This window comes from Anolis sagrei, chromosome 1 (assembly GCF_037176765.1).
Source record: "Anolis sagrei isolate rAnoSag1 chromosome 1, rAnoSag1.mat, whole genome shotgun sequence".
Classification (NCBI taxonomy): Eukaryota; Metazoa; Chordata; class Lepidosauria; order Squamata; family Dactyloidae; genus Anolis; species Anolis sagrei.
The window spans coordinates 37,873,325-37,900,707 of record NC_090021.1 but is presented as its reverse complement, the minus strand read 5'-3'; the positions used below and the strand labels follow the sequence as shown (position 1 = coordinate 37,900,707).

Genomic DNA, 27,383 nt, shown 5'->3' with positions numbered 1-27,383 from the left:
GTCCATCCTCCAGGAAATAAAGCCCGACTGCTCACTGGAGGGAAGGATACTAGAGACAAAGTTGAAGTACTTTGACCACATCATGAGGAGACAGCAAAGCCTGGAGAAGACAATGATGCTGGGGAAAGTGGAAGGCAAAAGGAAGAGGGGCCGACCAAGGGCAAGATGGATGGATGGCATCCTTGAAGTGACTGGACTGACCTTGAAGGAGCTGGGGGTGGTGACGGCCGACAGGGAGCTCTGGCGTGGGCTGGTCCATGAGGTCACGAAGAGTCGGAGACGACTGAACGAATGAACAACAACAACGCAAAGACTTTAGAATAGTCAATAAAACAGAAATAGATGTTTTCTGAAACTCTGCCTTTCTTCATTATCCAGAGGATATTGGCAATTCGGTCTCTCGTTCCTCTATTATACCCTATTTCAATGTAAACCTATTTAGAAATGCCAGAAACAACTTTTCATGGCCACTGGGGGCAGAAGGAGGGAAGCAAGATGCTGAAACTTTAGACCAAAACATCCTGTCCTGACTTCACCCAATCATCAGCCTGCCCAGGTCGGCGCATGCGCATGAGGCGCGAAAGTTTTCTCCCTTAAACGCCTCCGCATCACGTGGTATCACCAAGGAGGACGTCCACGACGCCCGGAAGGAAGATGGCGTCCGCTCTGGCGTCGTGTCGGAAGTAAAAGGAAACGGCCTCAGGGACATTCTATTTTTTGTTGCAGTTAGTTGGCGCCAACAAGGACTGGAAAGGGAAAAAAAAGGCTGGCATTTGGCTCAGCTGGTTGCGGAGACGGTAAGAAGCGAGATTAGTTATGTTTCAAGGTTTCTCCCCAGGGAAGGGATGTTTGATTGCGTCACGTTTCCGTCTTTGCACACAGAGATAGGAAGCTGTAGAGTGACATTCACGTGGTTTCAATGTTAGACTCGAGTGTGTTTTACAAAAAAAATAAAAATACATGTGTTAGGGCTAAAAGACAGGAGAGAGACTGTGTAATAATAACCTACTATGGACTGATGGGACGATTTCCCGTTCCGTTCTGATAACACTACATTTCCTCTGCTGTGAAGCTCTGGGGATGAGAAGTAGCACTTCTGATCTGTGATGGATTGCTTCAAGGCATAGGGCTGCCCTTGGAGACTGTAAAGAAGCTTCTGTTCATGCAGACTAGTTGTTAGGACTTTGTATCTAAATAGTAGAATAATGCAGACTAACTACTATGGGTCTGGAGAACAAGCCCTATGAGGAGCGGCTTAAGGAGCTGAGCATGTTTAGCCTGAAGAAGAGAAGGCTGAGAGGGGATATGATAGCCATGTATAAATATGTGAGAGGAAGCCACAGGGAGGAGGGAGCAAGCTTGTTTTCTGCTTCCTTGGAGACTAGGACGTGGAACAATGGCTTCAAACTACAAGAGAGGAGATTCCATCTGAACATGAGGAAGAACTTCCTGACTGTGAGAGCTGTTCAGCAGTGGAACTCTCTGCCCTGGAGTGTGGTGGAGGCTCCTTCTTTGGAAGCTTTTAAACAGAGGCTAGATGGCCATCTGTCAGGGGTGCTTTGAATGCAATATTCCTGCTTCTTGGCAGGGGGTTGGAATGGATGGCCCATGAGGTCTCTTCCAACTCTTTGATTCTATGATTCTATGAATGCTATGCAGCCCTGGGGGCTGTAGTTTCACAAGGTCTTAAGACTCCCCTGCCAAAGAATCCTTGTGAATGCCTCAACAAACTACAACTCCCAGGACTTCATAGCAATGAACTGGGTTGAACAATGCATTCTGTAGGATGTAGAAGGCCAATTGTGGTCCCTTCTACACTTCTATATAATCCAGATTATGAAAGCAGATAGCCCAGGGCCCTCCCACACAGGCCCTATATCCCAGGATCAGATCCCAAGTTTTCTGTTTTTTCTGATTATCTGGGACTCGTATAATCCAGTTTAAAGCAGAAAAACCTGGGATCGGATCCTAGGATATAGGGTATGTCTGGAAGAGGCCCCACATTATCTGTTTTGTAGTGGATTATGTGAGTTGACACTGCCATATAATCTAGTTCAAAAGCAGATTATCTGCTTTGCAATGTAGAAGGGGCCTGTATTTCCCTTTCAAAAATATCACATGTTCAGTTTCCAGAGGAAACAATGTGTGTTCATTTGGGTTGTTGTAGGTTTTTTGGGCTGTATGGCCATGTTCTAGAAGTATTCTCTCCCTGGTTTTCACCTGCATCTATGGTGCTTCATTTGTTCGCATGCACATGCACTCTTATTTTTAAATATCTCATAAGAAAAATGTACCTCCACCATTTAAAAAAAAAATGTCAAAAGCAACTTGAGAAACTGCAGGTCGCTTCTGGTGTGAGAGAATTGGCCATCTGCAGGGACATTGCCCAGGGTACGCCCGGATGCTTTACCATTTTGTGAGAGATTTCTCTCATGTCCCCACATGGGAAGCTGGAGCTGACAGACGGGAGCTAACCCTGTCTTGCGGATTCGAACAGCCAACCTTCAGGTCAGCAGTTCAGCATTGAACACCTTTGTTTACCCTGGCCTTTGGGAGATTCTTATAACATGCTAGGGAACATACCAATAGGTGCATAAAAATCCAGGCTTTAGTCTATGACTTTCTACACAGTCACCTTCTACACGGCTATATAATCCAGATTATCAAAGCAGATAATCCACATTATCTGCTTTGAACTGGATTATATGTGTCTACACTGCCATATGAACTGGATTATATGTGTCTACACTGCCAGTTCAAAGCATATTCTGGATTTTATATGACAATGCAGAAGAGGGCAGAGTGCTCTCACATCTGCTTGGAGCCTGAAAAAGTTAATTTTTGACTGCTAGAATCAGCTTCCAAAACTTTCAGCTAGTTTGGCCAGTGGGAGTTGTAGTCCCCAAAGCCCTAACTTGTTGAAGCTGTGTCAGAGGGAGGGACCAGAAAGTAGCATTCAGAATTAAACTGGAAGATGAATAATTCACAAGAATCTCAGTCTGTGCTGTTATTACAGCTGCTTGAAAAATTGGAAAGTGCTTGGGAAACATCGGTTCTCTGATGCCATCTGGTGGTTTCATAGGTAGATTACTATTAAAAACCACAATAAAGGAGACAAATCAAAATGCTACATAACAATAAGCAAACATTTATTGTTGCAGATTCTCAAGCCATTTCTGATTTATGGTGACCCCCAAGGGCCCTTACATACATTTTATTTAATATCCGATATTTCTACCCCGTTTCTTCTCTACCCCCAAAGGGGGACTCGGGACGGCTTACATTAGGCAATTATTCGATGCCGCTTCATATAATAATTTTACAATAATACAACACAATTAAAATATATAAAGCATTAATTAAAACAGCCATATAACCAAGAATATCAAGGCAGATAATTCACAATATCTACTTTGAACTGGGTTATCTAAATCCACACTGCTATGTAATCCAGTTCAATGTGGATTTTATACAGCTGTGTAGAAGAGGCCTAAGGCAAATCTATTGTGGCATTTTCTTTACAATATTTTTTCTTCATATCTCTAGCTCACTCTGAGGTCGAGAGAGAGTGACCTAGCTAAGGTTTCTGTGACTGAGTGCAGATTTGAACCCTGGTCTCCAGAGTCAAAGCCTGGTGCTTAAACTGGTACATCTTGTTGATTCTCCTTAAATAATAATTTATTCTTCAAAATAATTTCACAGAAATGGACAGCTTTGTTGAAGGCTTGGAAGATGAGGAAGGGCAAGAGTCCCCAGAAGAAGAAACAGATAATATCTCTGCGCTGAGAGCAACAGATGTTCCAGTTGCAGAACTCTATTTACCTTCCCTCCCAAAGAATTATCACAGCCCAAGTAAGTGTGTCATCCTAGGTTATGGAAACATATTTCCGATTCTTGTCATGGACATTTAACCATGTATACTTGTCTAGGATAATGACGAATGGAACGGCTCTGGAATATGATTTTGGACTACATGGTTTTAATGTTGATGTTTTAACATTGTGGATTTAAATTGTATTTGTTTATTTTATTGTATGTACTTTGCAGGATTGAATCATTGCTTATTGTAAGGCCACTCTGAGTCCCCTCTGGGGTGAGAAGGGTAGGGTATAAACGTGGTAAATAAATAAAAGTTTATCTCTTGTATAAGTCGAGGGCAGGTTTTGTTGCTAAAATTATGGATTTTGCTTTACCCCTCCCTTTAAAAATACATAGAGGGAACATCCTTGAGAAGAGCTAAGGAGAAGGAGAGATTCTTGTTTATTCGAGGGATTACAATGGAGGGATGTAAGTTGTCTACTAAATCTATACAAATACAGATTAGAAATGGAATATAAATGTGGAAAAAGAATGTGAATGTAGCTGGGGGGGGGGGGGGGAAGGCGAGAAGAAGAGCAAGAAAAGCAATCTGCTTCTATTTGGGAACCAGCCTGAATGCAGTGACAAGAGGCAAATGCGGGAAGCTCTGCCATTTTTAATAGGGATCTACTATATAGGCCTTGAGCCCCCTGATGGCGCAGTGGGTTAATTTTATTTTATTTATTTATTTTGGACTTTTATATCCTGTCCTATCTCAACCTCCGCAGGATTTTACTTGTTTCTGAAAGGTCAAGAGGGATGCAGCGGATCTAATTTCACTTGGGAGGGAGTTCCATACCCGGGGGGCCACCACAGAAAAGGCCCTGTCCCTTGTCCCTGCCAGATGCGATTGCGACAATGGGGAACAACGAGCAGGGTCTCCTCAGATGATCTTAGGGCCCTAGGTGGATCATAGCGGGAGATACAGCTCTGAGCTGTTGAACTTGCTGACCAAAAGGTCAGTGATTCGAATCCGAGGAGTGGGGTGAGCTCCTGCTGTTAGACCCAGCATCTGCCAACATAGCAGTTCAAAAACATGCAAATGTGAGTAGATCTTCCCACTTCTGCGGGAAGGTAATGGCACTCTATACAGTCATGGTGTTTAAGGAGCTCCATTGGCTGCCATTCATTTTCCGGTCCCAATTCAAGGTGCAGGTTATCACCTATAAAGCCCTAAACGGTTTGGGACCCACATACCTTCATGACTGCATCTCCTTCCAGAAACTTGCACGTTCCCTTCGATCCTAATAAATGCTGCAGTATTTGTGGTGGAATAATTATTTATGTGTTTATTTACTGTATTTATACCCCGCCTTCAGAGTGGCTTTACAATAGGCAACAATTCAATGCCACATAAAACAGACATATGATAAAATTAAAAAGTACATTAAAAACATAAAATTAAAAAAAACATATAAACATTAAAACCAATTATTTAAAAAAAACATATACACACAATCTGAAGTCATAGTCCAAGAGTCGTTCCAGTTGTGATTGCACATATTCCATCCTCATTTATTGTACTTCGTTACTATCCAGAGGCTTATAAATGCAGTTAAGAATATTTTTAACTTTGGTTTGAGCATTTATAATTGGAGCAAATGAAATACAATTGTTACTTCCACCCATGCTATATCCAGCTTACATGTTGTTGTTTTTCTCCCTGTAAATGCCATCCAAATCCATCATTGCATTAAAACGTATGCTTTTGACATCAAATGTATTTCTTTTTGACTGTAGCAATGATGGGTTTGGAGCCTTCAGAATTTCATAAGTCAAAAGATGACTGCTTACGGTGCATCCATGATGCCCTCTTACAGTCTCAGTGGCAGAGGGCTGCAGAATTAATGGTGAGCTATCTAGAGATGTTGGAAAGCACTAATTGGGCCCGACAGCGAGAAGCATCTGAGGTAAGCAAGCTAAGTTGTCTGACTCTCAAATAGCATGAACGGCTATGAAAGGGGGCATTATTGAAACCTGGAGGCCGCAATAACATTACTGCTGTGATGAAAATCGACATCATGCCACCTTTTGTTTTGTTTTCAGCCAATTTATGGAGTTTTTGTGTGAATTGAAAATATTTAAGGTAATTGTGTCTTGGGTGCATCTACACTGTTGGATCAATAATAATAATAATAATAATAATAATAATAATAATCTTCATTTATACCCTGCCACCATCTCCCCCAACGGGGACTCAGGGCGGCTTACATGAGGCAAGCCAGAACAACAGATTACAGTAAAATAAGATACAATTGCAATAAAATAAACAACATAGCATTAAAGTATAAAACATACATTTTAACACCACTTTTGCTTTGGCTCAATGCTACAGAACCATGGGAATTGCAGTTTTACAAGACCTTTAGCCTTCTCTGCTAAAGAGTGCTACTGCCTCACTAAAGTACAACTGCCATTGACTCCATAGCATTGAACCATTGCAGTTAAACAGGTGTTAAACTGCATTAATACTTTAATGTGCGAGGGTTATCCGGAAAGCAAGGTTTCAAGGCACGTAGCTCTCACAGGGAATTTTCTCAGGGGAAGTTGGTATCACTGCCATGTAGCGGGAAGCCAGCGGAAGTGAACGAGCAGTGCCAGTCATCGGAAGCTCATCGACTGGTGTTGTGGTGAAGGTTAGAGTTGAGCCCTCATTCAATTTCTCTCAAAGTGCAAAGTACTGAAGGGCATGAACACCGTTGTGGTTCATCGCGAAATCTTTCGGGTTTATGGAAAGGATGTAATGTCAAGACAGCATGTGACAAAATGGGTACGGAATATATTGTGAGACCATGAAGAAACTTCAAAGAGCCATCAAAGCAAACATCTTTGGATGCTGACGGTGGGAATCTTGTCTCCTTCATGACAATGCATATCTGCACACCACTCATGCAACACAAGAGTTGTTGACTTCATTTGGTTGGGACATTTTAAGCCACCCCTCTCATAGCCCTGATCTCACACCCAGTGACTATCCTCTGTTCACTAAATTAAAGGTACACCTAGGTGGAAAACACTTTTCTGATGACAATGAGATGAAAATTGGAGTGACAAACTGGCTGAAAAAGGTGGAGGGAAACTTCTATGGCACAGGCCTCAAAAACCCGTCCCATGGATGACAAAATCGATTGAACTGAATTGTGATTATGTGGAAAAAAATAATGTAATACAATACAATCCATGTAAATTTTGCTAAAATATATTCATTTTTTGTATTTTAGAAAAATCTTGTAACCTTACTTTCGGGATGACCCTCATAGATGCACCCATGGTGGAGAGTTTTTAGTTAAATGTCTTAGTGGGGAAGGAGCAGGGTTCTGGTAGGTTTGCAGTGGTTTTGAGTTGTTTTTGATACATTAGGGTGAATGATTGCTGGTTCAAAATATGGGAAATCAGGTTATTGAGAGGATTCTGGAGGTGTCAGGGGCAGCAAACTAGGGGCAGGGGCTGCATTCACCCCTAGGCACACTTTCCCTACTCATGCTCTACACCAGTGGTTCTCAACCTGTGGGTCCCCAGGTGATTTGGCCTACAACTCCCAGAAATCCCAGCCAGTTTACCAGCTGTTAGGATTTCTGGGAGTTGAAGGCCAAAAACATCTGGGGACCCCAGGTTGAGAACCACTGCTCTACACAAAGAGATATTGCACTGACTTCTCTAGTCCTAAAATTTTTTGACATAAACTGAGGTGGTGGCATGTGACTCCCAGATATTATTTGACTGCAGTTCCCATGGCCTTTCATCATTGCCTATGTTGGTTAGGGCTGATGGGAAGTACAGTCCAACAATACCTAAGGAACTATATTTTACCCACTCTTATGAATGGGCAAAAAAAAAATTTCTGTTGCACAACAGGGCCTTTTACATTATGTAGTCAAAATGCCTCTTTTCTTGTTGAAAATTTGTTGATATGTTCATACTCATTTCAGCAGGCCTATTTGCTTTTGTAGCTTTGAACGTGTTTTTTTTTTTAATTCTCTGTGACAGGAGATCTGGAGAATAGGAACTGAAATTTTGCAGCAGCATCCACAGAGTACTGTAGAGGAGGCCAGTCACTTTGCAGATCGGATGAAAAATTTAGGAGTCATAAAATATTTAAAGGTGAGGATAGTTTTGAAGAATGTTTTGTGTGCATATGATTCCTTTTTAAATCCAGAATGCTAATGTTGAGGTTGTGCTGTTTGTTCTTGAGATCTGTAGCTATAAAGGACTTTTCTTCTTAAGCAATATAAACTTTAAAAAAATGTTACAAGAAGAAAGCCATTTAGTGAAACAAGTTTTGTACTTTTAAAGTATTAGAATAGCTTTATATTTATAGCCTTGTGGTTTGAAGCAAGTTATGCTGATGTAATTTGTGTAAGCTGATTTACTATTGTGCTAAATCCAATATTAGGCCACTTTTACACTGCCATATAAAACCCAGATTATATGCTTTCATCTGAATTATATGACAGTGTAGACTCATATAATCCAGTTCGAAGCAGATAATGTGGATTATCTGCTTTGATAATCTTTATTATGTGGCAGTATAGAAGGGACCTGAGTCTTATGTAGGGTAAATCCATTGAAATCAGTGACACCCAAATTACCGTTGTTTTGACCAACAACTCCTATGTATTTCAGTGGACCTGATCAAGGTGGATGTTGTCCATTGCAATCATATATGCCTATAGCTCCAGACTCTTCCTGTGTGCTCAAGTGTTTCCTATTGGTTTTAATGTTATGATTCATTCTGAAGTAACAGTGCTCTGCTGGAGGTAGAAGTGCCATTTGGCACTGAAATTAATTGGGAAGTCTGATGGTATATTGCTGTGTACATACCGTAGATCTATGTTGTAGCATGGTTTTCAGAACTGCTGCTAATAAGGAGTATAACCTAGGCTTAAAATCATTATAGGTTTCTTTGGAACATGCCTTCCATCTTTTGTGCAATGGTTTTCTGGAGGAAGCCTATCGGGACTTATCTCTGGCAGAAAGCTGGCGCTATGGAGAACTCACAGTTGCCCAGGAAAAAGAACGGAAACTAATTCAAGGCTATAGAGGACTGTTGGATTATTATAAGTGGTTAAAGAAGAGGACAGAAATGTTGGAGCTTGGTGAGTTTGTGCCTTTCAAGTAAGCAGGTAGTGCCCAGAACTCTTGTAGTCAACCATGGTTTTAATATTGAGTTTTTATTTATTTAGTTATTTAGTTATTTCTATCCCACCTTTCCCCCCATGGGGGAACTTAAGATGGCTTCCAATAAACCCTGACAAAACCCAATAACTTTAAAAACATGGCAAATGCAAAAAATAAAATAAAAACAATGTAATATTTGTGTTATGGATATAAGTTAAAATACAGTTAAGATATAATAAAAATACTTGTACATTTAAATTACATTTAAAACTAACTATTCTCACAAGGCCCTGTGAGAATAGTTCCCACCAAATGTGCTTGAGTGGGTGATGGGACAGAAATCTGAAACTAAACTGAGAGACTTGTGCTGCAACCTTACATATATTTTACTAGGAAATAAGTTGCATCAAGGTTGATGAGACTGACTACTCATCCTTAGGGTTATGGTATCAGCCTACTTTCCTCTTCCCAAGAGATGGTTAGTCTGTTTTATGATACTGTAGAAATTCTGGGCCAAGATCCTAGTGAGACACTATGTTAGTACAGTGATCTGTTATGCTCATGAAGAGAAGTGATGATAGGAGTTGGATCCTATTCCTAATGTCTTAGGATCCTTCCACATAGCCATATAACCCAGAATATCAAGGCAGAAAATCCCACAATATCTGCTTTGAACTAGGTTATCTGAGTCCACACTGCCATGTATTCCAGTGCTGTTTGGGTTCAGGGAACAAAAATGGCCCAACCCTGGCATGAGCTATGGATACTTAACAGATTAGTCTGTAGTTCAATTTCTTTTGGACCAGAAAGAACCTAGAACAGAGATAGGCATCTGTTCCAAGCACTAGCTTTGGGGGCTTATGGGAGATGTATAAACTGCCCAAAAGTGCACCTCCCTGAAATTTCTAATTTTCAAAATCAGAAGTTTAGTTTTGAGAAGTGGCTATTTTTAATGTTAGATAGCACAGGAAGACTAACTTAAGTAAAAGATGTATTGTCACATGAGGAGGCTTCCTGGCAATTTATCATTTTGGGGCCAGAAAAAAGTGGACCAGGGATTCTGGAGGGTTTAAGGGTGTGGAAAATAGGTTTGCTTTCATCTCAGGGCTGCATCATATGTCTCTGCTTTAGAAGTCTAAAATGCAAAATATAGCAACTATATTTAGTATTATGTATATGCTTATTTTACCATGTATGTATGTCTGCATGGCATTGAATCGTTGCCTATATATGTAAGCTGCCTTAAGTCCCCTATAGGGTTGAGAAAGGCGGGGTATAGATATGGTAAACAAATAAATATTAGATATTTGCTATTTGTATCTTCAGTTAATATTTACTTCCCTCTTTGTTTCTTCTCTTTTTCTAAGCTTATGTCGAAGGTTTTTGAAACAGAGGCTACTGGCTAGCTCATGATTATGTAATTAACATAAGAGATGAACGTCTTGTTTTTTACAGATGAAGACAGCTATGCAAGAACTTCTGTTCAGCAGGAAATGTACAGATTGTACCAGCAGGCTAAAGGCTGCCTTAAAGAGATAATTAAAATCCCTGGAGTTTGGGATCCATTTGTGACCTGTTACATAGATGTAAGTGCACATTCTTCTGATGTAACAAACTTAACCACTTGTTTTGAACTAAGTATTGCTGGCAGTTCAAGATTTTGTGGCACTGTGAGTCATTTTGACATTTTCATAGTAGTTTGTTAAGTAGGCTCCTCAAAAAAAAAAAAAAAAAAAAGCTTAACAAAGATTGGACAGTCCTTACCATTCCTTGTCATACAGTGTTTTCATAGCTCTTGGTTTTGATTTCAAAACGTATTAGGCCATTTCCAACCTACTTAATTTCCAGTCCACGTAGACCATGAAATATCTTGGGAAAATCTACAAACCACTCAGGGCATCTCCACAAAGAGGGCTGTGGCTAATCACAGCATTGCTGTTTGAGGGAATGAACAGTGGGTTATTTCAACTGAGAGTAAAAAGAGAAAAGACGACTAGAGTCAGAGTACCAACCTGTTTATCAAATCACATTTTGGCACTTTTATTCACACCATTGAATCGTTGCCTATATATGTAAGCTGCCTTACATACCCAGACACAATGCTAATTTAGCTTGGTGTTTGTTCTTTGATGTATATCTCAGAGCTGCTACTTCTGGCCCACAGTCTCTTTCAGTTGTAGCTTTTAATTTGAACTACCGTATATACTCAAGTATAAGCCAATTTGAATATAAGCAGAGGCACCTAATTTTACCACGAAAAATTGGGAAAACATATTGACTAGAGTACAATCTCGGGGGATGGGGGAGGGGGGGAATGCAGCAGCTACTGGTCAATTTCAAAATAAAAATACATACCAATAAAATTACATTAATTGAGGCATCAGTAGGTTAAACTGTAATTTAAGTAAAGACTGTCTGAGTAAACAATCATTCTAACCTTGTTCAGTGTAAATGTGCTAACGTATCATTCCAATAATAATAAAGAGAGTAAAATAATAAATATTCCGAAGAAAACTTAAGACCTGGCTTTGGGGTCAAGCCTTCGAATAATAAATATGGCATTGGAATGTGATGGGCTTATGCAACGGGCAATGGACTGATCCTGGATCATGATTTTAAACTGGCGATTTTAATATTTTCAAATTTTGGTGTATTTATAATTGTTTTAATTGTTGGTTAGTGTTAATTGTTATTACTATGTTTGGCATCTAATGGCTGCCTTCTGTAAGCCACCATGAGTCCCTGCCCAGGGGTGAGAACCATGGGGTATAAATGCTTGAAATAAAATAAATAAACAAACAAATAATAGAGTAATAATAGAGTAAAATAATAAATGTGATAATAATAATAGAGTAAAATAATGTAAATGTAATAAAAAATAATAATAACAGAGTAAAATAATAAATAAGTTTGACTCGAGTATAAGGCAAGGGGAGCTTTTTCAACCCAAAAAAAGGGCTGAAAAATTCAGCTTATATTCAAGGAAATACAAGATTCATTCTGCAGAAAAAATTAAGTATCTACAAGAAAGAATACAGTTAGCAGCTTTCAATCACCAGGTTTCTTATGCTGGAACGTTATGTATTTCCCTCAGATGCTGGAACATTATGAAAAGTTTGAAGAAGCAAGAGAAACATTAAATGAGTATGCTTATAATTCCAAATTTCCTTCTAACCCCAATGCTCATGTCCTCTTCTATCAGTTTCTTAAGAGAAGGGGTGAGCCAAAGAAGGCACAGATCTCTGCCCTCCAGGTATGATCTTTAGGCCTTATTTCATGTCTGTTCTGATTAATTTATGATGTATAAAAAACACAAACCAGGCAGTTTGAATTAAAAGCATTCATTCTATTGAAAGAAATCTGGCAATATGCTTTACTTGTGTATTGGAACCCAAAGAATATATAATATTTTAACTGAAGGGTGAAAGTGAATGAAGTACTAGTTTAAAAACATAAATAGTACCTTGCTGAATTGGATTGAAGACCCGCCTGTTCCGACATTATATTTCTATTTTCCAAGAGTGGCATAGAATGCCTGAATATTGTGCATCTCATTGGAACTGTTTACACCAGAAAAAAAAAAAGTGTACCCACTTCTATTCCAGTGTTGTAGGAGGATGCAACATATTTCTGTTTTAACAGAGAAAGCTCCTTTTACATTTTAATGCATTTTTCCAGTTGTGTGAAAGGTGTAAAATGGTTTCTTTTTCCTTGTTTCACATTTCTGTAGTATGATTCTGACCATTTTACTGGAGGGGCACAATATTTCATTTAAAATCACATTTTTGAAAAGATCCCACAGGGGTGACTTGGGAAAGAACTGAACTGCCAAGATCCCACATATTTGATCTCGTGGCTGGGTGCCTCTCTCTTTCTGACCTCAAAGAAAGTGACTTCACAAGTAGGGCTCTTCTTGGGCTCTGAGGAGAAAGACACAGTTTATTTTACTTTTTTTAATGGTGAAGACCCCAATCTATACCCACTTCCATGATTAGTTTCATTTATGGCTGACCTTGGCAGAGGTGTGGATGGCAGCCACAAGAGGAAGGAAGAAGAAAAGTGTTCCCAGTCTGAACATGAGCAGGAGAAATGTGTGGCCATCAATACAATGTCAATGCAGTGTATTACAAGTAGGTGTAGACAACCTCATAGATGAATGTAAAATATAACTAAAGAGTAGTGGTCGCGCAGGGCCCCTTGGTGGCGCAGCAGGTTAAACCGCTGATCTGCTGAACTTGCTGACTGAAAGGTTGGTGGCTCGAATACGGGGAGCAGGGTGAGCTCTCGCTCTTAGGCCCAGCTTCTGCCAATCCAGCAGTTCGAAAACATGCAAATGTGAGTAAATCAGTAGGTACTGTTCTGGCGGGAAAGTAACAGTGTTCCATGCAGTCATACCAGCCACATGACCTTGAAAGTGTCTATGGACAACGCCGGCTGTTCAGCTTAGAAATTGAGATAAGCACCAACCCCCAGAGTTGGACACAACTGGACTTAATGTAATTCCTACCTATATAATATTTAGTCACAAGTAGCTGACTAATACATAATTTTTAAAACATGTTCAGAATGTTTGATAGAAAATATATAGCACAAAAGCATTAATGACACATCGATCATAATACATTTCTGGGAAAACTGAGTGTAAAGCAAGTGCTCCCTGGTTTGGTGGATGTATGTAGTGCTGCCTTCAGTGTTCATGAACTACAGGAATCTAGTTGATCTTTCATAGGGGTAAAAAGGAAAATATGCAAGTGCCTGGTTAAGTGTGCCTTAGTATCTTTGTCTATATATTTTTGGTTAATTTCCGTTTCCTGTATAGTTTTTTCTTTCTTCCCTTTAGTGGTGTCATGCCTCATGCCCCCTGGAATTTTTTTTGTAATTTCCTTTTCTGAAATCGTGGCCTTAATGCTTATGCATGCTTACATTTCACAGTGAAGCCGGTGGCCTATCTAATTCCATGCTATAATTAACTGGGACATAAGCTTCTGCTAATGATTATTCTATTGAAATCAGTTGTGCATGAAATTACATACCTGCCCTCAGATTATCTACATACGTTGACATTTGTCTGTATTTTTTTCTTAGATTTTGCATGAGCTTGTTCCTTCTCATGAATTAATGTTGGAATTTTATACCATACTTAGCAAGTCAGGTAAGACTTCCAAAGTACCATATTCCTTCCTTTAACTTGATTGTTTTAGGGTGTAACTGGCAGCTGTTTCTCAGGGAGAATAGAGGAAAACGGGAATTTTGGCCCCATCTACACTGACGATTTAATGTACAGTATTCCCTCACTTATCGTGGATGTTCCGTTCCAGGACAACCCGCAATAAGTGAAAATCCACTAAGTAGGGATGATATATTTATTTTAATATTTATACATTACTAGCCGTACCCTGCCATGCGTTACTGTGGCCCACATGGGGGTTCTGTGTGGGAGGTTTGGCCCAATTCTGTCGTTGGGGTTCAGAATGCTCTGTGATTGTAGGTGGACTATAAATCCCAGCAACTACAACTCCCAAATGTCAAGATTCTATTTTCCCCAAACTCCACCAGTGTTCACATTTGGCCATATTGAGTATTCGTGTAGAGTGATCCAGATCCATCATTGTTTGAGTCCACAGTGATCTCTGGATATAGGTGAACTACAACTCCAAAACCAAAGGACACTGCCCACCAAACTCTTCCAGTATTTTCTATTGGTCACGGGAGAACTGTGTCCCAAGTTTGGTTCAATTCCATCATTGGTAGAGTTCAGAATGCTCTTTGATTGTAGGTGAACTGTAAATCCCAGCAACTACAACTCCCAAATGACAAAATCAGTTTTTTTGAGTGAAGGGCATGCATCAGGTTGTTAGGTGTCTTGTGTCCACCTAACAACCCAATTCGTCCAGTGGTTTTTGAGTTCTGTTAATCCCACAAATGAATATTACATTTTTATTTATATAGATTTTAGTATTCAGGGGAAATCCTTTTCCTTTACGTTATAAACAAAATCCTTCAGTCACTTTAGTTGCGCAGGAACTTTTAGAAAGCCCTCCACTTCCACTGGGCATATATAAGAAGCGGCATGTACAGTCTAGCCCTCATGCTTCCTTACCCGCCTCTACTGAGAGTCCACCCAATAAACATCTCCGGAGCCACCTCCGGGGCCGCGGTAGCACAGTAGGCCATACTGTGCTACCTTCAGGCCTGGCCCGCACACCAGCCTCCCTTTCTGAGGCCTGTTGGCCGCCAGGTGGAGCTGCTCACCATCCGCCACTGTGTAAATAATGTAATGTAAATATTTTAGATTAATATTTATTAAAAATCCACAAAACAGCAAGTCTGCAAAAAATGAACTGTTAAGTAGCGAGGGAACACTGTAGTTCAAAGCTAGCTTCAAATTGCAGTGGCCAAAAAATAAACTTCCACAAAATAGTGCAAAATAAAGCCCTTAATGTGCATCAGTGATCTGTGGTTTGTGTAATCACTATCCTGGCCTTAAACTGGTTCCAGGATTTCCTATATAATCATCTGTGTGCCAAAACAACTTTCTTCAATACCAGTTTGAAACTGCATTAAATGGTCAGTATAGACACAACTTCTTTTAGCATGAGAGTGATTTTTTAAAGCATGTGAGTTCTTGGGCTGTGTTACAGTGGCAGCAAAATGGCAGCACATTTTATCTTAAAGCTCTTGCTGCCAGTAATGTAACCTTAAGAGAATACTTTTGGCCCTTTTGAAATGGGGAAACATACAACGCTGGGAAACCATCAATCAATCTTGTCATAGGGAAGGGGAGCTCTCGCTCCTGTGCCCCAGGATATCTGCCAAACAGTAAGGCAAATTTGCCATTCATGTTAACCTTAGTGATTGCATTCTCCTCTGAACACATTGAGACTTACTAATGAATACAGAACACCTTAAAACAATGTATTTTAATTGCAGACAAAAATAAACACCACAGGCAGTGCCTGACAGTAATTTTTTCAGTCTTGGACTTTGCTGGATGGAAAGAAAATGTAAAAGCATGGCACTGTTTGGCAAAACAGATTGTGAAAATTCTGCAAAAGTAAGTAAAGCATTTACTATTCATTGTTTTTAAACTTTATTTATATTCTACCTTTCTCCCTGTCAGGATTTAAGGTGACTTTCTTTCACCTGTCTCTCATGATTTCATATTTACCTATGCATCCATACATCAATTGTGTGTGTATAGGTAAAATATATTGTAGACTATATTGTGTCTTCCTACAGAGTAGAGAGCAGTATGTCAGTGTGCAACCCCCCCCCCCCCCCAACATTTTCAAGATTAGTGGAGAGAGTTCTGGTCCCTTACGTTAAAAAACCTTCATGGGAAAAATAAGACACATAACATCTTTGAAAGCCATGGTTCATATTTACAAAGAATAGCTAATCGACTAACTTGTTTTTCTAGAAAAGTATGCTACAGTGGTTCATGAGCAATCAGCTCCATATCCAAGAAGATCTCTTTGTACCTGGTTAAATGTGCATAAAAGTCAGCACTACAGCTCTTTTTTGGCTTCAGGTCCACTGGGAGAGGGGAAAATGATATGCTTTTATTTGATCTGGTTTTATTTGTCATCAAACATACCTTTATGTGTTTGCAAATAAGGTGTTTTTTCTGGGTGAAGGATAGGGGTAGCGAGGCAAAACAAGAAGTGTATGATAGAGCTGCTAGAAGGGGGTCCTCCTTTATAGCCATTAAAAACCTTTACACAAAGGGGTAATGTATATCGCACTGAGAACGAAAGGACAGTGGAGAGTCTGCTATTTCAAGAAAGTTAAAGCTTTGTGTCCAGGTTGTCACTGACTCATACCTTGAGTCTCCGCTAATCTACAACTTTTACAGATAACAGGAATAAAGATAGTTTTCAATATCAAGAAACATGATATGTGTTGTCGAAGGCTTTCATGGCTGGAATCACTGGGTTGTTGTGAGTTTCCCAGGCTGTATGGCCATATCCCAGAAGCATTCTCTCCTGATATTTTGTCCACATCTGTGGCAGGCATCTTCAGAGGTTGTGAGGTTTGTTGGAAGCAAGGCATAAAACCCCACTGAGGATGCCTGCCATAGATGTGGGAGAAGCATCAGGAGAGAATATTTCTGGAACATGGCCATACAGCCCGGAAAACTCACAGCAACCCAGTGATACTGAGATCTTTGTGGTTGTTCTGGTGTTTCATCGTATCATTCATGCGAGCAACTACTGTTGTTGTTTATTCTTCTATACAACCATAAAGGGAAAGGAATCTTGTCATTTTATTTTATCTGACAGCTCTTTGGTGCATGTGTACATGCAAGAGGGGGAAAAGGAGGAAAAGAAAGAAAGAAAAAAAGAAAGAAAGGGTATTGGAATTAATTTTGGTATCATAGTAATAGAGCTCGCTGTACCATCGCACAAAAAATCCTCTCTGTTTATGCAGAGTGGATGGAATTCTGCTCAGGAAAGGTAAATCTCCTTTCTTAATACTGGTAGTATAATTTCTGTTAGAGTTTCTTATTTGTTGCCATCGCCCAGAGTTTTACCATTAGATACTGATATATCTTGTATGTAGACCTACTACATATTCTAAGGTACCTGTCCGAACTAATCTCCCTCTGTGAACCATCTTGGAGGTTAAGATCATCCAGAGAGGCCCTGCTCTCAGTCACACACCCCTTGCAAGTGTGACTGGTGGGGAAGAGAGACCGGGCCTTCTCAGTGGTGGCCCTTCATCTATGTAACTCCTTCCCCAACGAAATTAGATCAGCGCCCTTCTTCTTGGCCTTCAGAAAAAAAGTGAAAACATGGCTGTGGGACCAAGCATTTGAGCAGTAAGCAATACAAGGAACAAACAGGGATTACGTGCAATTGATATTTGATATTGGAATGGCCTTGGACTAGGATTTTTGGATTATGTAATTTTAATGTTTATATTAATATGTTTTTAACTCCATGTTTTAATGTCTAAATGCTGTTACATTTTATGATTTTATTGATGGTTATGTTATCGTTTTCTTGTAGGTTTTCATACGTTTACAAGACATTAAATTTTGCTTTGAATATGTTGGAAACTGCTTTGAGTCCCTTTCTGGGGTGAGAAAAGTGGTATACAAACAAACAAACAAATAAATAAGGGAGCTCTGCAATTTTCTGATAAAGTACAAGATTTCTCATTATCGGTTCATGATTTAAAATCTCTTTGGGCTTCTGCCTCATTTCGTCTTTTCTGGTTTTCCCTTAGCCCTGACAAGCAGCTTCACTGGCTCAGAAAGGAATGGAGTTCCAGAAAGGACTGGTGGCCAGCTTTCCATTTCAGCCTTCATTTGGCAAAACGGAACTGGCAGGAAAATGAGGCTCTAGTGTATGAAAAAGCATTGGTGGATGGAATTCTGCTAGGAACAGGTAAATCTCTAAAAGAAATGTTCTCTCCCTGTATACCAAATAGATCATGACTGGCCTCTTGTTTAGTAATTATGATGTCATATGTCTGATTTTACCTTTATAATCATTGCACCACCGCATTGACCTAAAGTTGACTCCACAAAACCTACCTTTTCAACTGCACAGCCCACCTAGCACGATCAATTCCAAGTTGCCAGAGAGCAGAGGGCAGAGTGATGACATATCAAGCCCTCTTCCTCTAGCTGGGCATAGTGACAGGTGATTCCTGTGGCTGGCTGTTGCAGAGCACGTCATGACAGGCATCCCCTGCTTTTCAAAGGCTTTCATGGTCTATTTTTCAGCAGATCAGAATAATAGTCATGTCTTCTCTTTTGACACTATTTTTTGTGTACTTGGGTTGCTGGTGGTTTCTTTCCCTACCTGTTGACTGGGCGCCATCTACTGTTCAGTCTTGCCCCTGTCTCTGCTTTTCAACAATTTTCACTACTGTCATCCTTCCAAGAGCCTGGAAAAGTGAAAAACTGCAAATACTAAACTTGTTTTTCATTTCACCTGAAAGGACACCTCTTTAGGAATATCTAGTATTACCAGCATGACTCTGGCAAATTTCCAATGGATTGTACTGGAGTTTCTAGAGGTCTTCAGAAAGGTGTTGATAGATTCTAGCATGAGTCTATCATCAAACTCCAGCAAAAGCTGACCATGAAGTTGTGCTGGAGGACCTAGAGATTCCCAGAGAGAACATTTTTATCAAATTTGTGAATAATCAAATCCACAGAAGTGGAGGACCAACTGTGTTTGCCAATTCTTGTATTTCTGACCCATCAGATCAGGGGTCCCCAAACTAAGGCCTGGGGGCCAGATATGGCCCTCCAAGGTCAATTACCCAGCCCTCACTCAGGGTCAACCTAAGTCTGAAATGACTTGAAAGCACACAACAACAATCCTATTTCATCAGCCAAAAGCAGGCCCACACTTCCAACTGAAATACTAATAAGTTTATATTTGTTAAAATTATTCATCATTTTAATTATTGTATTGTTTTAAGTGTTTTTTGCACTACAAATAAGATATGTGCAGTGTGCATAGGAATTCAGTCCTTTTTTTTTTTTTTTTTTTTTTTACAAATTATAATCTGTCCCTCCAACAATTTGAGGGACTGTGACCTGGCCCTCTGTTTAAAATGTTTGAGGACCCCTGCATCAGATAAATGGAATCTTCCTGTATAGGAAGAGGGCCGAATGCTTCTGGACCTTGTTGCATGGCAACTTGGAAATGGCCTTGTTCAGAGGGCTGCATTGTTTGAATCATAGGTTTTGGGATATAGCATCTGTAAACTTAATAGGAACTTGCAGGATCTTGCCCAGCAATGGAAAGGGATAAAATTAGGAAAGTAGAACATAACCATCTTGATGACTTGCTGTCATTGCCAGTGATATCCTCAATGGATCTGTATCATACACTTTTAAGGGCATCTGTGTTTGTTTGATATCATAATCAGTGCTTGGAAATATTCGCTTTTTGGACCACATGATCTTGAAAACACACACACGCTGGTCATGTTGGCTAGGGAGATTTCATGGTGTTGGAGTCTAGAAAAGGTTCCACATTCTGATCATCAGATCAAGTAAATTTCAGAGTTTAAAAGAAGAGTGAGGATTATGGAGAGGCCCAGATGTTTTGGATTGTAATTCCTTTATAATCAATGGTGAATTCAATAACATCTGGAAGGCCATAGAATTTCCTCCTCCTTGGGTTAAAAGAATACATCACCTTGGGTTAAAAGAATACTTTACTCTCCATATGTCACAGTTAGCACCACTGCCATGTCTTGCACTCCTGTCCAATCAGAACAGTAAAGGAGATATTTAAATGGTCAGAGCCCTTGGGCTTGGGATGGGTGTTATTTGTTACTTCCTGCCTTGTTAGCATTTAAAATCCATATAGCTCTAAAACTCTAGTGAGACTGTTTTAGATATTAAGGTTATTTTATTTCCAAAAATCACCATCACAAACTATGCCCCCCCCTCTTTTCTTTTTTTTTCTTGAACTGGTGCCATGAAACAAATTGCTTCCATATGTAGAATAAGCCTTTTAGATTAGTCATTCTGTATTGTAAAGGGAGCACCAGTTCCTATGTGTTTTCCTATACACTTACAGGAGAGATAATTGCTAAACCTTGAGGCTGGCATATGTGTGGTGATCTGTGTAGGCTGGCAGAATTTGGCTTTTCACATAGGAGAACTTCATGCTGTATCCTTAAAGATTGTGAAGCATCTGCAGTTATCCTAAAAGCCCTGAGGAGGTTGTTGGACGTTTGCCCAAACCCCAATTGGTTACACTGGTTTGATCATTCATCCCCAGCCCATAGCAAGTACCAGAAGTCTGAAAATCATGTATATGTTTTCAGTGCTTTCCTGTTTGGTTTGTGTGTGTGTGTGTGTGTGTCAGGAGTGACTTGAGAAACTGCAAGTCACTTCTAGTGTGAGAGAATTGGCTGTCTACAAGGACGTTGCCTGAGGGATGCCTGAAAGTTTTGATGTTTTACCATCCTTGTGGGAGGCTTCTTTTATGTCCCCTCATGGACAGCTGGAGCCAACAGAGCAAGCTCATCCGTGCTCTCCCTGGATTTGAACCTCCAACCTGTCAGTCTTCAGTGCTGCCAGCACAAGGGTTCAACCCATTGCGCCACTGGAAGTATCAGGATCATTTGGGTTCAATATGCACTGCTGTATTGCAGATCTAAACTAGGTTAAGAAACTGGGATATTAAGAAGTTGCTGCAATTTTTCCTTGAAAAAAGTATGTTACACTTCTTGGGTTTCCTTCATCTGGAGATGTTATGATAGCTTGTAGAGCATACAAAAGGTCTATGCAGTTACCTGGCTGCAATATGAATAGGACTAAAATGATTTTTTTTATGTCAGGAGCAACTTGAGAAATTGCAAGTCACTTCTGGTGTGAGATATTTGGCTGTCTACAAGGACGTTGTCCTGGTAACACCCAGGTGTTTTACCATCCTGTGGGAGGCTTCTCTCATGTCCCTGTATGAAAAGCTAGAGCTGCCAGATGGGAGCTCACTCTACTCCCTAGATTTGAACTGCCGACCTTTTGGTCAGCAGTCCTGCTGGCACAAGGGTTTAACCCATTGCACCACCAGGGGCTCAGACTAAAGTGATGGGACTTTTGCAAGCATGTGTTTCTCATTTCTAAATGCTTGATAGACTCTTGGGCACGGAGTGCAAAGATCTGTATAGGTGCTTATCAACCCATTAAGCTCTTCAATAGTTCAGAAACAGGTTGGTGGAGGAGGGAGAATGCTAAGGGTGGGATATGCAGTCTAGTACACACCTTCCTTTAGTTTTTTGTGTGCTTTGGGCAGATGTTAGCCCAGGACTTCCTGTATTGTTAGACTGCAGAGATATTTTTGGACCAAAGAGGCTGTGTTGTGCAGTGGTTGAGTATTAGACTAGGATTTGGGAAATCCAGTTTTAAGTTTCACATAGAGCAAAAGCCTGTTAGGTGATGCTGAACCAGTCATGCCTACCACTTCTCAGTTGTGAATATATGAGGTGGTGGAGAGTTCCATAGATGTCACTATGAAAGCTAAGGCAGACCCACCATTCCACAAGACCTTCCACAGAAATATAAACCCAATTTTCCTAGTTTCCAACAACCTCACAACCTCTGAGGATGCTTGCTACAGATGCAGGTGAAAAGTCAGGAGAGAATGCTTCTAGAACATGGCCATTTGTTGTTCATTCGTTCAGTCGTCTCCGACTCTTCGTGACCTCATGGACCAGCCCACGCCAGAGCTCCCTGTCGGCTGTCACCACCCCCAGCTCCTTCAAGGTCAGTCCAGTCACTTCAAGGATGCCATCCATCCATCTTGCCCTTGGTCGGCCCCTCTTCCTTTTGCCTTCCACTTTCCCCAGCATGATTGTCTTCTCTAGGCTTTGCTGTCTCCTCATGATGTGGCCAGAGTACTTCAACTTTGTCTCTAGTATCCTTCCCTCCAGTGAGCAGTCGGGCTTTATTTCCTGGAGGATGGACTGGTTGGATCTTCTCGCAGTCCAAGGCACTCTCAGAACTTTCCTCCAACACCACAGCTCAAAAGCATCGATCTTCCTTCGCTCAGCCTTCCCTAAGGTCCAGCTCTCACATTCGTAGGTTACTACAGGGAATACCATGGCTTTGACTATGCGGATCTTTGTTGCCAGTGTGATGTCCAGTTTTAAAGAACATGACCATACAGCCCGAAAAACCTACCACAACCCATTCCTTGCCACTATTTATGCTGGCTAAGGACAGTGGGAGTCACAATTCATCAACATTAGCAAGACTGTTGGACAGCACCCATTTTGTTCATGCTTTTTAAATGGCAATGAAGAAGGACAGCTTTCATAATCGAGATTAACATCATATCCACCCACCCCCCATGTAAACAAACACCTGGGAAGATCCACTAGGTTATATTCAGAGCAGTAAAGTGAAGCCTGAAAGATGAAATGGAAGCCAAGTGTCTGTTTCCTTCACATATCACTGTGGATTTGAATCAAATCAAATGGGCCTTTGTCCAATAGAATCCTACTTGCCTTAAATTTTCTCTTTTTAATTTTTCCACTCATACTAATGCTATCTCATTTTTGTTTTGTGTGTGTGTGTGTGTCTAGATTCCAAATATTCAAAGTACATAATTCAACAGAGCCATAAACTGAGGAAGAGGAATATCAAACCACTGAAGAAATTTGTGAAAGAACACAGCTGGGTCAGTTTGAGATTGTCTGATGTTTGATGTTTGAGATTGCCAAGTGTTTTTTTAAAAATATATATATTAAATTATTTTTCCAGATTGTATGTGTGCTAGTTTTTATACAAATCTTCTCCGTAGTGCACAAGGGTGGTACAAAAATGAGACTTCATTTGAAGAAGAAAAAAATAGGTTCCTATCTTATAATAAATCTATTTGAAGAAACACATTGTTCTACTTTGAATTATAGCTAAAATAAAAATCCAGACTCAAACTTTTACAGGAAACAGGTTTTATCACTTACATTTCAAAGTCTTCATGTTCTATATTTCCAACATGCTCTCGAAGTGAGTAGAGGACATATACAGTGTATCACAAACACATGTGCAAAAATCTAAGTGCAAAATGAGTTGCTTCAAGAAATACCTTCTACTCCAAGACTTTTGAAATTAGGTGAGATGGGAAGGATCTATTTCAATAATAATAATAATAATAATAATAATAATAATAATAATAATGATGATAATAATGCAGATTATTATTATTATTATTATTATTATTATTATTATTATTATTATTTCTAGACCACCCTCTCTCCCCAGAAGGACTCAGGATGGACGGTTTACACATAAAAAGGCAAACATTCAGTGCCTCAAAATAGGTACAGACACATCAAAATATTACAAAATAATGAAGAGTAACAACAGAAAACCTAGAACAAAGGAATTAAGTATCAAAAAAGAGAACAACCCCTTAAGACATAACAACTAAAACATAAATAAACTTTACAATGAACACCCTAAAGACAAATTATGAGATATTACATTTAAAATGGCTGACAATGGTGTTTCATTTAAGATGTATCATTACAACCATCTAATACATGTAGATTAGCCAGCAGTCCTAATCCTCTCCATATGCCCAAGTGCATTGGTGCATTTTTAGAAGTTTCTTAAAGGAGAGGAGGGTGGGGGCTGTTTTTATTTCTTTGGGGAGGGTGTTCCGGAGATGAAGCAATCACAAAGAAGGCCCCCTCTCTTCCACTAACCAAGCTTGTGACGGGGTGGGACTGAGAGGAGGGCCTCCTCTGTAGACCGTAGTGCATGTGATGGTCTATACAGAGAGATGTGAATTGAAAAATAGCCTGGACCCAAATTTCCTTCATGTCAAGTGTAGTTTTGTGTGTTGGCTGATTGTATGTCATGAATTTTGGGGGGAAAAATGTCCTAAATTTACCTAAATCCTAGTCCCAACTAGAGTAATCCCATTAAACTGATTGGTGAATAGTGTGCCAATGGATAGGTCTGTCCAGCTGAGACAGTGGCTCTATTCTAGTTGGGACTAACCATATAATTTAGATCTCGGTCATCAGGTAATAATTACTGTTGCTGCTATACATTAGAATTGATTTAAATTTTTGTCTTTTGGCGACCCCAAATTAAAGTGGAAGGCCAAAACATCTGGGGACCCACATGTTGAGAACCATTGGTTTTACCTGTTGGGGGCTCCTATTACTATATTATAAAAGTGGAAGAGAACCTTCAGACTCTGATCTGTTACTGTATTATAAAAGTGGGAGAGAACCTTCCCCACACTGTACCTAATTTTATACATCATTATCATGTTTCCCTTTGCCTGACTTTCCTCTGGTCTAAGCAGCCCCAGATAGTGTGACCTTCCAATTCCTTTAGGAGTTTGGCTGTCTTTTCCCCACTTTACAAAAACAATCTGGTGTCTGGATTAAGGAGCCAGGCTAGAGCTGATGTTATTTATATTAAAATGCAACTCTTAAGCACAAAAGGAAAATCAAGTTCAAATTCAACTTGCTGAGAATTCAATAGCAAAGCACAAAATGTACTGCTGGCAATTGAAAAAAAAAAGAAAAGAAAAGGTTAATTACTTCCAAACTACAATCAAGTGTTTTGTGTGTATGTGATGCTTTTATCTTTCTGAGGCTTATAGGATAGTGTGGGCTTCCTTTGATCACTTGATATCTGCTGGACCTGCAATGTCACCTTCTATCTGTCAGCAGAGAGGGGCCCTGCATCAACGGAGAGAAGCAAGACACTTCCTCTCCTGGCAAATAGCCATGGTATCACACAGGACCCACTGCTTGTTCTGTCCTTGGTTCAATATCGCAGTGTCTGTCACAGAGCTGAGTCTCCTTGGCAAAAATTCAAGGGCATCTTAGATTAAGATCCCATCACTAAGGCTCTGACACGTTCTCATTCCTAACCGCTATGATGGAATGCAGTTGGAAAGCACATTAGAAATTGCCCATCCCAGATGTGATCAATGTGGCCCTCTAGATTATATGTCTTTAATTCCTCACATTTATCACCACTGGCTTGCTGGTAGATCTGATGGGAATTTCAGTGCAGCAACATTTATTGGGCTACATTGTACCCAAACTTCTTACTTCCCAATTTTCTAGTTAGTTGTCAGGGGTTCTATTCACTCATAAAAGTCCTGTTCTTATGGAGGTGTCTCCATTAAGGAACCAGGTATCCAAGAACACAGTTGTAATGGGCTTCTATTCGAATAGAAAAACACGCAGAGACGCTTGTTCTTTCCCAAATAAGCAGGAAGATTTTTCCTTCTCCTTTGTTGTAGCAGTATACAATGTGTATACAAAATATACACACTTTACAGCTTCTTCTCACTACTCACAGCAGCAATTTTCCAAAGTCTCCAAACCATGAGTAACCCTAATCAAACTTACTCAGTATAACTACAACCTATATACTACTCAAATTGCATTAACCACCACACACGAATTACAGTGGCTTAACTCTTTAACAGGTGGTTAGGCCAAAGGTATTAACTCTGCAATCACTTAGAAAATGCCAGGTAATATGAAAAATCCTGACATTAGCATGGCTTACTTTCATAAATAAGTATTAGAAAAGTGCTTTTCAAACTATCTGATGTGGGGGCCTGATATCCCCCCTCTCTCACACACACACAATGTGCTAGGCGCTGATACTATATTTATATTAAGGGGATGCAATGGTTCCTTCATTTCCTGGAAGCTTTCCAGGGACTGGCACTGGTCCACAGACTGTCACTTTGAGTAGCACTGGGTTCCAGTTGTAAAGTCTGCATTGCCCTGAATGCTAATTTGCTGTCTAAATACCAATCTATATATATATATAGGGCACAAAGTAGATTTAACATAATGGTGATTGTGCCTATTTTTTCCTTCTCCAGCCACAAACAATTTTTCCATTATTTCACTTTTTATTGCTAACCATGGTGCTGCATTATGTCTACATCAGTATTGAGATACCCCATGATTACCATTTTTGTGGTGGTGTCAGGGCATAGAAACATTACTATGAATGTAAGTTAGGGTACAGCCAGTTTGCACTTGCATTTCTCATCCTCTTCCTTACTAAAGATATCCTGAACAGACTCCTGTATTGATTCCAGGGTCAAAGGTGGTGCTTTTGATTTGGGAGAGAGACTATTTCCTCAAAAGAAATTGTGAAAAGATACTTTTAAAAAGCTCTCTATCCTTCTCTGTGCCCCCAGATTAGCAATATTAATTACAACAAATGGGACATACAAAGCAGTATTTACACATTTTCTTTGTGTCCGGAGTGGCTTGGGAAACTTCTGGTGTGAGAGAATTGGCCATCTGCAAGGACGTTGCCCAGGGGGCGTTCGGATGTTTTCGATGTTTTACCTTCCTTGTGGGAGGCTTCTCTCATGTCCCCACATGGGGAGCCTGTGCTGACAGAGGGAGCTCATCAGTGCTCTCCTCAGATTCAAACCTCTGACCTGTCGGTCTTCAGTCCTGCTGACACAATGGTTTAACCCATTGTGCCACCAGGGGTTTCTATACAGTAAAATAATTATTATTTCTGCAAACAAAGAAATTATAGCAATACTGATGATTTTATAGCTTGCCTGGATAGCTTCTGGTTTGCATGTTCCATTTTCAAGTGGGTAAAAAAGAGGCTACTGTTAAGCTGTTTTTATTTAAATACCATTGCAAAGATGGAGATGTTACATTGATGTGAATCCAAAGCTGGTATAATGGGAAATGTATTGCTCTGGCCTGCTGATTACCAAAATCCTATTCCTTCCTTCAGCATTCTTAGGAGCTGGGGAAATTGGCAGGGGGAGAAAATCCCACTTCTTTCCTTCAGAACTTGATCTGAGTTTGACTAAGCTCAAGTCAATTAGAGTGACTGAGTACGTAATGGGTGAAAGTGATTCATCTTCGTTCCCAGCTATTTTGCTGAGCTGTGGTATCTTGAC

At 40.1% G+C, this 27,383-nt stretch overlaps 1 protein-coding gene across 1 annotated transcript; it reads left to right on the top strand.

Annotated features, from left to right (window-relative positions):
• The first annotated feature begins 604 nt into the window (after positions 1-604).
• TAF1A (TATA-box binding protein associated factor, RNA polymerase I subunit A) lies at positions 605-23,342 on the top strand. Its single transcript, XM_060754219.2, has 11 exons — positions 605-797; positions 3,703-3,852; positions 5,599-5,768; positions 7,846-7,959; positions 8,756-8,954; positions 10,432-10,562; positions 12,071-12,229; positions 14,062-14,128; positions 15,907-16,030; positions 18,208-18,368; positions 23,041-23,342. Exons 2-11 carry the CDS (start codon positions 3,705-3,707, stop codon positions 23,160-23,162), a joined length of 1,395 nt encoding a protein of 464 aa, XP_060610202.2. The 5' UTR covers positions 605-797; positions 3,703-3,704; the 3' UTR covers positions 23,163-23,342.
• Positions 23,343-27,383: the final 4,041 nt, after the last annotated feature.